This window comes from Lemur catta, chromosome 6, assembly GCF_020740605.2.
Source record: "Lemur catta isolate mLemCat1 chromosome 6, mLemCat1.pri, whole genome shotgun sequence".
Taxonomy (NCBI): domain Eukaryota; kingdom Metazoa; phylum Chordata; class Mammalia; order Primates; family Lemuridae; genus Lemur; species Lemur catta.
This window is the reverse complement of record NC_059133.1, coordinates 21,027,936-21,038,190: the sequence shown is the minus strand read 5'-3', so window position 1 is coordinate 21,038,190 and position 10,255 is coordinate 21,027,936. Positions and strand designations below refer to the sequence as shown.

Below are 10,255 nucleotides of genomic sequence, written 5' to 3'. Positions count from 1 at the left end.
AATCTACACTTAAGTGTCCATGAATGAATGAATGGATAAAGAAAATCTGGTACACACACACGTACACACACACACACACACACACACACACACACGATGGAATATTATTCACTCATTAAAAAGAATGCAGTTCTGTCATTTGCAACAGCATGGATGAAACTGGAGGTCATTATGTTAAGTGAAATAAACCAGGCACAGGAAAACAAATAGCTCATGTTCTCACTCATACGCGGGAACTAAAAAAGTGGATCTCATGGAGATAGAGAGTAGATTGGTAGTTACCAGGGGCTGAGAAGGGTGCGTGGGGGGAGGCGGGATGAAGAAAGGTTGGTTAATGTGTACAAATATACATTCAGATAGAAGGAGTAGGTTCTTGCTTTTGATAGTATAGTAAGCAGACTATAGTTAACAATAATTTAGTATATATTTCAAAATAGCTAGAAGGGAAGAATTGGAATGCTCCCGACACAAAGAAAAGATAAATGTTTGAGAAGATGGATATCCCGATTACCCTGATTTGATCATTACACACTCTATACATGTGTCAAAATATCACATGTCATTCAGGTCTCCGCTCAAACGTCACTTCTCCTGGAGGCCTTACCTGTTCACTACTACAAAATAGCAGCCCCTACAAAATAGCACCCCCCAAATATGTACAGCTAACACGCATACATTTTTAAAAGTCCTAGAGGTAGGGAAAGTAGCCACTTGAGGGCTTGAGGTCCCTTCACAGAGTTGGGGCAGGGCAGGACGGGAGACAACTGAGGGGAGGAGGTAAGCAGGGCCCAGGTCAGGCCGACAGCCTTGAACCGAAGTGGGTTAGTCCCTCCCTGTGTATACAAAGTACAGCAGGGCATTCCTGGGGTCACGGTGGTGCCACTAACTCTCAGGAAGGGTCCCAGGGTAAGATCTCCCTTGCTGTTTCTACGTCTGCCCTGCTGGGGAGCTGGGGGATCTGCCACCTTCGACCACGTTTGGCCTGTGTCTCTGCAAGGCTGTGAGGAGGACTTCACGTGTTCTCAGTAATCACTGATATTTCTTAACAAGAAACACCTGGTGCTGAGGGACATGGACGCCAGTTGAGGGGCTGGATCTTGAGGCAGGTAAAGAAGATGAGTACCAGTCACTGTGTATTTTCCTATTTCCCCGTGATGGCATCTGGATGCTTAGTCTATGAGCTCTTATGCACCTGATCCTCTGTGCTCTTCTGGGAGGAGTCTAGAGGCACCAGGGTAAAGACACCTGCCGCGAACAGATTTATCAGCCCACGTGAGGATGAATATAATCTCAAAAACATTCTGTAAATTCCTGGACATTTAACCGCCTAATTAATCTCAAAGATGTATTTGTTAAATCCACCCATAGGCCCTCATGTCTTCATCCACAGATAGTCAGCGAGTACCGGGTCTGGGCTTGGTCCCACTGGTGACAAGACACACAAGGTCCCTGTGTACATGAAACTTACATTTTTGTGGAGGAAGATAGAAAATATACCAGTGATAGATTAAAAAAATTAATAAAAGCTACCCAGAATTAAAAGTGGGTGATGTGCTAGAGGGTGACTGGGTATCTACCTCAGACTGGGTGGTCAAGAAAAGCCTCTTCATGTTGCTGACAATGAAGGACAAGGTGGAGTCAGCCACGCAGAAATCAGGGGGTGAATATTCCGGGGTGGGAGGAACAGGTGGCAAAAGGCCTCAGGTAGGAGTGAGCATTATAGAGTCACTGAGGGGGAAGGCCCGAGCTTCAAAGAGGAGTGTGGTGGGAAGTGGGGTTCCGGGTGCACAGGGGATGGGGGCCAAGATCTGATCTCTCTATGTCAGGGAGGGCAGCCCGCCTGGCAGGCTGGCGGGAGGTGGCAGTGGCTTGGACTAGAAGAGTGATGGGGATGGGAGGCAGAGCACATGGGTCTTAGACATGCTTTAGGGGTGGCATGGGTGGGATTTGCTCATGGGCTGGAAGCAGAGGTGAGGGAAGACAGGTGTCCAGGCTGGCTTGTAGACTTGCGGCCTCAGCAGCAGGGCGAGTGGCTGCGCTGGGGAAACGGGAGAGAAGCCACTTTGAAGGGAACATCAAGAACTCTGTCTGGTTAAGTACCAGGTGGTTAAGTACTCAGATGTCTGGCAAAGTACCAAAGTGGAAGCATCAAAGAAGAACGTGAATGAGCGAGTCTGGAATTGGGGGCCGGGTCAGGGCTGGAGATGGCGAACTGGGAGCCTGTGGGTTGGGTGGGCGAGTGAGTGAAGACCCCAGAGGACGTGTGGCTCCCTGTGGTCATCGGTAATGAGTGATGGCACTGCAGAATGGCTGTGGCTGGAGAGCAAGACCCCACAAGCAAACTGTCAAGGAGCGGCGAGGCCAGATGCTGGAGGGGACATCCCTGTGGATGTCAAAGTTGCCAAAAAGGAGGACAAAACAGGGGCCACAAAGAGGACTATAGATAGGAAACCGCATGGTCACAAAGGGAGGTGCCTCCCCGCCCATGTTAACAATGCCTGCTCTTCCCCCATGACGCTGGAGATGGGGCAGCAGGGAGGAGATAGCTCCAGATGGAAGGATCCGGGGGTGAGAGAGCAGTGCATTCTGGGGGAGTCCCAGGGTTTCTAGGATGCAATACGGCAGCTGGAGCACAAACCAGATGGGAGGCTGGTTGGGAACCTTCCAGCTTTTGGGTATTCCTACTACCAGAGGAGGCCGCTTTGAAGTCGTGCAAGCCTGGTGGGACAGGATGTCTGCAGAGCCCGTGGGAGGGAAGAGGAGGAAATTCCTGGAGGAAGGCAGATGAGAGGAGGAGGGGCTGCACCTTCGGAACAGTCACCACGCAGCAGGGAGCCTCAGCTGCTGGAGAGAAGGTCCCCAGCCCCAGCGCAGGCCTCGCACACGGCCAAGCAGCCTGTGCATCTGGCTTCCTCTAGCTGGGTTCCGGGGACATTGCCACTCTGAACCTCTGCAGCCTCTCTGCAAGCCAGGGGCTTGCAAGAGGTTTTGCTCCCCATGGGATGGCAGCTCTGGCTATTCCCAAGCTTTGCTGAATCTTCAGGCAAGATTCCCCAAGAACAGCAGCAGCAGCCGCCAGGATCCCTAACCAGGTTGCTGCAGGTGGCATAGAAAGTAGAATTTTCTCTGGAGCCTCCAGGTGAACCTGGAGGTGGTCCCCAAGACCTTGTGGGAACCAAGCTGAGACACTGATGGACAGACACATGCCAGGAGGAGGTCAAGGGAAGGACAAGGAAGGGCAGGCCCTGGACTCTAAATGGCACCCACACCATGCCAGGGCCCGGCGGGCAGCCCCCTCTCCCTCCTGTTCAAGGTTCTTAGAACACCTGTGTCTTTTCTACTTACCACGGACTTGCGAATGCTAACGCGGGGCTTGGGGATAGGTTTGGAGGGTTTGTTTTCAAAGCTTTCTGGAAGTGTGGAGGAATGCCCCCCTTTTCTTGCTTGCAGGGCTAGCTGGTAGGCGACTTCAAATGCCTGTCCCAGTGTTAGGATGATTTCGTAGGCTAAATTCTGCAAGAAAAATGAGAAAGCATTTACTACCGGCACACAGCAGCTCAGAGTGAGTCGAATGGCTGAGGAGCACCGTGCGGGGTGAACCAAGCAGGACCTTGAGCGCTCCACCCTGCCGCGGCAGTGATTCAGTGGCAATCTGCAAACAGGACACTCCAGGGCCAACCGAGGCACTACACAGGCAGTAGTCACTGATACAGCCCACGTGCTTGCAGCCACCTAAGGAGCCAGCTGTCCAGTGAACCCCACGAGGAGCAGGGCCCAGGACCCACTGCTCCCTTCAGAGCTCCTTCATGGGCAGCTGGCTTGCTCTGCGCCCTGGGAAAGGAAGGGGTTACTTCTGGTGTTTCTGTTGAGTTCTGGGAGCGCCTCAGCCATGCCTGTGAGGATCCCACACACTCCACGGGAGGTGTTCCTGAGAAGTTTGGGTCTTTTTACCTCAAACATCTGTGATTCAGCGAACATCTACGAAACACAATCAAAACCTAATTTAGGCTGAGGGGAGAGGCATTAGTCATGCTGGTGTGGCGTCCCACAGTCGCAGAAGCCAGCGTGCACACAGTGCTCCAGCAGCGCCAATTATCCGTATATTTCTTGAGGCTTTTGCTCTCCCCGTGGGTCCACTCTATATTTTATCATCAAATCAGCAAGAGACAGGAGACTCTGTCTGGCCAGAGTGCCGTGGCAAGCAGCGCCCAGAAGAAAGGTTCTTTTCTTCGGACCTTCCGTCAGCCCTTCTCTCGAGATGATTTCAAGCTTTCTCCTCTTCTGTTCTCCAGATATGCATCTTTGATTTCTGCCTTCTCCTCCAGGCTCTGGACAGCTCTACCCTGTCTTCTGTCACTGAGAAAACATGACATTGTCAGACCCCAAAGAGGCAGGGTCTCCACAACACTCCGAGGTCACCATGCATCAAAGCAGCAGCTGTGTCCTGGTCACAGAGAACATTCTTAAGGTCACTGTACTAGCTGAGAACAGGTGAGATCTGTCCAAGGTTTTCATTCTGATGAATGTCTGCTCATGGTTTCTCAAAATTGCAGAAATACCATTCTGCTTATGCTGATACTGCAATGAGGCCCCCTCCGTTCCTGCCCACCCCCACCCCAAACAATCGTGCTGCGAGCCCAGTCCCCACGTCGCTGGGGAGAAGTGTGTGGGATCATTCCCACTTGGTGAGGATGGGGCAGGAGAGGCAGGGTGGCCTTCTGAGGCCACATGGAAGAGGCACAGGGCTTCTAAACAGACCAGATTTCAGATCACTGCCAGATCAGTTGTCATGGTCTCGGAACCAAGTGGGTGAAACACCTCTGAGCTTGAGATATGGTTTGTCCGAGGATCTGTCTGTCTCCTTTGAGCTACTTGTTAGGAAATAATGGCCCTACAAGACAGACGTCTGCTTGTTAGAGAGACTGCACCTTGCTCAGCAAGCTGAGCACTCCTCTGCAATGAACACTGAGCCTGTGTTTGCCTCCAGGGATGAGTCAGACAAGTAAATTAGTAACGCACCAACAAATGATAGTGGAGGAGGACTGGGAGACAGCTCAGACCACTGCCGCACGGAGAAGGCTGAGCCCTAGCCGCTGCCTACACTCGGCACTCGCGTCACTGTCAGCTTTGCCTCTCGGTGCCCGCGTGGGTCCCCTCTGAAAGGCAGGCGGGGCTTCCGACTTCTGGAGTCTTAGAATGAAGTCGCAGGCTTTTGGCCTTGTTCACTGCTACTGTGGAAGATGGTGGATCCATCTGCCAGGGACAAATAGCAGATATTTGTGCTTCGGGTGGGAAACCGGATTAAGAGGAAGCTGTGAGATTTGGTGATTCTGTAACATGGAACCTTTAGATGCTGGAACAGTGGGACTTAATGAGTGTGAATTCCTTTATCATTAACCTAAAAACAAGTTCCTGAAAGTGAGATCTACATAAGGCTCCCGTGTCTTCAAATGAAAGTCAAAGATGCTCATTTGAGCGGGTGAGATTTTTCACATGGCCATTACGGGAAGCCTGAAGGTTTTGAAAGAGAATGGGTTAGACGTTCTGTCCTTTCATTTTTTTTTTTTTTTTTTTGAGACAGAGTGTCACTTTGTTGCCCGGGCTAGAGTGAGTGCCGTGGCATCAGCCTAGCTCACAGCAACCTCAGACTCCTGGGCTTAAGCGATCCTACTGCCTCAGCCTCCCTAGTAGCTGGGACTACAGGCATGAGCCACCATGCCCGGCTAATTTTTTTGTATATATATTTTTTAGTTGTCCATATAATTTCTTTCTATTTTTAGTAGAGACGGGGTCTCACTCTTGCTCAGGCTGGTCTCGAACTCCTGACCTCGAGCGATCCACCCGCCTCGGCCTCCCAGAGCTAGGATTACAGGCGTGAGCCACCGCGCACTCCTGACCTCGAGCGATCCACCCGCCTCGGCCTCCCAGAGCTAGGATTACAGGCGTGAGCCACCGCGCCCGGCCAGTCCTTTCATTTTTAATTAGATTCTGGTATTAGGAAACTGCTCACATAAGACAAAGAGACCAGACTGTGGGATTAATTTTCCTGCCAAATGGCTTCTTCTGCTTTGGCTTGCGTTCTCCTTGACATCTTGCTTTTATTTTATTTTAGAGTATTTTAGAGTGTTCTTCTTTTATGATTATGGATAGTAAAGAGTTGGCCACTGTGACCTTCCCTCCCCGTCCTGTAGGCTTACTGCTTGAAGGATGGACACTGGGTGTCAGGGGGGCCCATGGGCACTAAGACATGCCCACCGAGTGCTGTACTGCCCATCCCAACACACCAGGGCCTGCGGGTGCTCAACACGGGGCCTGAGGACACACGTTTGAATTGTGGGGGAGCCCCATTTGCAGGTTAGTTTCTCCTGCCTCTCCTGTTATCATCCTGCCTCTCCTATTATCATCCTCACTGTTTAAAATGGGAGGAGAGGGCCGGGCATGGTGGTTCACGCCTGTAATCCCAGCACTTTGGGAGGCCGAGGTGGGAGGATCGCTTGAGCCCAGGAGTTCGAGGCTGCAGTGAGCTATGATGACGCCACTGCACTCTAGACCTGGTGACAGAGCTAGACTCTGTCTTAAGAAAAAACAAATGAACAAAAACAAATGGGAGCAGAGTTGTTATCGTCACAGGAGGAGATTCTATTGGGATAAGGCTGAAAATTATATTGTAATATCGGAAAGGCTCAGGTGACAGGCCCTTGCTTACTCCTTCAAGCCAGCCTTGCCAACCCCAGTGATGCCGGCTGGCACCGAAGAGCCAGTGATGCCACCCAAAACATCTGAAAGCCCAACTGGTCTCTGCCTTCAATAGATTATCCTTGCAACTGTGGGAGGCCAGTGCCTGACACACTACAGGCGCTGAGTAAATGCTTGCTGAATGAATGAATGAATGAACATCCACAGGACAAGCTGCAGGAATAACGACATCACTACTTACGACTATAGTCTAGCTGCCATTAAGTGAGAACTCACAGGTGTGAGGCACCGTGCCAAGCATTATAGTTATCCATTTAAGTCTTACACAACCACGTGCATGGTATTACTCTCATTTTATAGATGAGGTGATTGAGGCTCAGAGAGGTTAAGTAACTTCCCAGACACCACAGAGCCAGAAAGTTACAGAGCTGTGATGGGAACCAATGTCTGTGATTCAAAAGCCACCGCTCTTGGCCCTACCTATGAGGGCCAGCTTGTCTCTGAGAGGGCTGCCATTGGCTGTCCCCTTCCTGTGCACGCCGGGAGTTCCCCTGTTGAGAGGTCGAGTCTGTTCCTTGAATCTGGATTGGTTTTCCTGACTTGCTTGACCAGAAGGAGGCGGCGGAAGCGACACGCAGGCACTTGTAAGGTTAGATGGTGAGGCGTCTTGCAGCTTCCTTCTGGGTCTCGAGGAACACTCACTCCGAGAGAACCGGTTCTGTAAAAGGTCTGACCGTCCCATGAGGATGTCCACGCTAGTCACAAGGAGAGGCCACCTGCACGGGAGCAACAGTTCCGGTCACCCCAGCCCAGGCTCAAGACTCGGGAGTGGAGGAGCCGTCACAGACACTTGAGCTCCGGCAGACGCCACGTGGACGAGACCCCAGGCCCAGACAGACAGCCCTGGCCCAGCTGCCCCAGCGTCTCCAGCCGTCTGAGCCACTCTGGCTGAGGCCCCAGATGTTGCTGAGCACAACCGCCATGCCCAGCCCAAATCCCCTACTTACAGAATCATGAACATAATAAAATGGATCTAGGCCACTACCTTTTGGCCTAGGTAGCAGGGACACCAGGCGCTGCTAACGAAGGCTGGCTGGACCCTCGTTCAGGCAGCACGAAGAGGAACAACCAGCCTCAGAGCTGCGATGAGCAGAGCTCGGTGCAGGAGGCCAGTCCTGGGGCCACCCTGCCCCAGCCCTGGCTGTGGGAGGCTCGCTGATGCCTGCGACCCATCTGGCCACAGGGGCACAGCAGGCACTAAGGTGTCCCTTCATGCATGCGGGCTCAAGCCACAGAGCCGGAATGTCCTTTCCAGTCAGCACAATCTGCCCTCATCTCTAGTACTGCCTCCCTTGGGCATAAATTCAGACTCACCCAACTTGCCGTTCATTACCTCACATCCGTCTCTCAGATGCTGGAACCTGGCCTGTCCCTGACCTTGGCTCCTCTTGCCTCATGTAGCTTATTGGAAGATACTTGCTTGCTTTGGCCCTTTGAGCATAAGTCTCTTGAGAAACATTCATTGTGGCAATTGGCTTTGAGTAAGTATTTTCTGCCTTAAATAGACCACCAGTGAGAGAAGGTAGCGTGTGCACGCACACGTGTTTGTGGGTGCATGTGTGTGTGTTTGGTGCAGACGTGAGGGGGGATTACTGGAAACAGCATAGTCTGAGCCTTGTCTTTTTTCCATCTTAAAATGGGGATGATGCCACAGCAGTAGCCTCCTTACTGGATTGTTCTGAGAATCACTAATAACGGTATTAAATTTTAACCTAATGGCAATACTGGCTGACACTGATGATGTACCATATGCCATGCGTCATGCTAAGTGCTCTCCGTGGACTCTCTCATTTAATTCTCACAGCAGCTCTATGTGTAGGTCTGTTCCTATTCCCATTTTGCACAGGAGATAATTAAGCTCAGGAAGGTTAAATAACTTGCCCAGGAAGCCAGCACCTGGCTGAACTGGGATCTGAATCCAGGTGTTCTGACAAGCTCTGTCTTGACCAGTACACCTTAGACCTCTACTTGAAATAAAATAAAAGACTTCCATAAACTGTTAAAAAAAATCGAAAACATTAATTAATGAAGTGCCTGGGTAATGACTGGCCCATCTGGGCTGGGATAAAAGTCCCCAGAGGCCCATGTGCCTGGGTCTCATGCCAGGACCAGCTGAGATGCAGCCTCGAAGGCAAAGGGTGTCCCTTGTGACGTGACAGGAACCATCAACACAGGGACTCTTAATCTCTGGGTGCCCGAGGATGCTGTGAGGGGTACGGGCAACACTCCCATCCTCAGCAGCAGCCGTGTGGGATGCAGGGTGGGGAGTGCTAATTCAATGGGGGACACCTCCCAGGGAGCACGTCAAATCTCCTCTTCCCTTTTCCTTTTCCCCAGGGATTCTGATCTGTGAATTGGGAATTGCTACGTTAGAGGAACTTAAGGAACCACCATAACTGAAAGATAGATCCTAATTGCAACGAAGGGATGCAAACTGCAGACGTGCAGGCCAGCTTATATTTACCGTGGTCTCCTCAAGGCAGCAGTGGTTGCAGTTTATCATCACCAGGGATATTTACTGAGCCTCTTCCACATGTCAGGGGCTGTATTGTGTCCCTGGTGCCTGGCCCGTGCCGCACCTATAGCGTCCAGGAAGTGCTCACTGAATGATGCAGGGGAGTGGAAGCCTCCCAGTCTCTTGTCACTTCCATAGGAGGCTCACAGAAAGACAAAGACATGTCACCAAGGTCCCCCCATATCCTTGTCACTGAGACTGTACCCAGCATACTCAACAATCTGGTATTAGAAAAAGTGCATCACAGATTGTGGGCAATCTGTCCCCTAGGAAAAGCTCTGGCTACCCAGGTAATTAATTTATATTAACTGCCACATCACTAGGATTTTTCCATGCAGTGGAACACTAGGCAGCCACTTAAAATGAAATTTGAGTCATTTAAAAAACTTGTTAAAAGACTGTATGTTAAAATACACATATACATACAAACATAGATGGCATCTGTACATATGCATAGAAAACAGGAATATATATCAAAACGTTAATAGAAGTTATCACTGAGTGTTGAGATTCTGGATGATTTTTCTCTTCTTTATATTTCTTTGTATGTTTTGAACTTGATATAATGAGAATAATTTTTCTAATACAATAAAAAGCAATCTTTCCATTTTGATAAAAACAAGAGAAAAATCTTTGAGTTCAAAATAGTCTTATTCTTTGTGCATCGTCTCAGGGTTCTGAGTGTATCTTCATTCTCTGGCTGAGTGAGGCTGTTCTCCAGCGAGACCCAGGCCCTGTCTGCAGGTGTAGCGTGGCTCGCCTCCAGGTGCCAGTCGGCTGCCTGCCCATTTGGCTAAGACTCTTGTTTAGGCTCTTTGGTTTTCACACTGGATGTCCATTCTCTCATCTGCTCAGGTGAATTTTAAAATACCCAGCACTTCCTTTAACCTGCAACCCCAGCCCCTCTCCTCCAAGTACAAGGCAAAGAGTGGACCTGTCTACTTCTGTTCAGCTTCTAGCAATCCCAAGTGAAAAATGTTATGT

At 50.6% G+C, this 10,255-nt stretch overlaps 2 protein-coding genes across 13 annotated transcripts in view; one reads left to right on the top strand and one right to left on the bottom strand.

The window, feature by feature from the left end:
• The window catches only part of ANKS1B (ankyrin repeat and sterile alpha motif domain containing 1B), a 950,573-nt gene that overhangs the window by 10,675 nt on the left and 929,643 nt on the right, over nt 1-10,255 (bottom strand). For all 10 annotated transcript variants that reach the window (XM_045553160.1, XM_045553161.1, XM_045553163.1 and 7 more), the window contains one exon: nt 3,346-3,513. In XM_045553160.1, coding sequence (XP_045409116.1) covers nt 3,346-3,513 — 168 coding nt within the window. The remainder of the gene's footprint in view (nt 1-3,345; nt 3,514-10,255) is intronic.
• APAF1 (apoptotic peptidase activating factor 1) overlaps nt 1-10,255 on the top strand; it is a 91,684-nt gene that overhangs the window by 77,780 nt on the left and 3,649 nt on the right. For 2 of the 3 annotated variants that reach the window (XR_006735715.1, XR_006735712.1), the window contains exon 31: nt 9,094-9,729. The exons of the other annotated variant lie outside the window; for it this stretch is intronic. The gene's annotated coding sequence lies outside the window, so the exon portion shown is untranslated. Of the gene's footprint in view, nt 1-9,093; nt 9,730-10,255 lie in introns of those variants that run through there. 3 annotated transcript variants of the gene reach the window in all.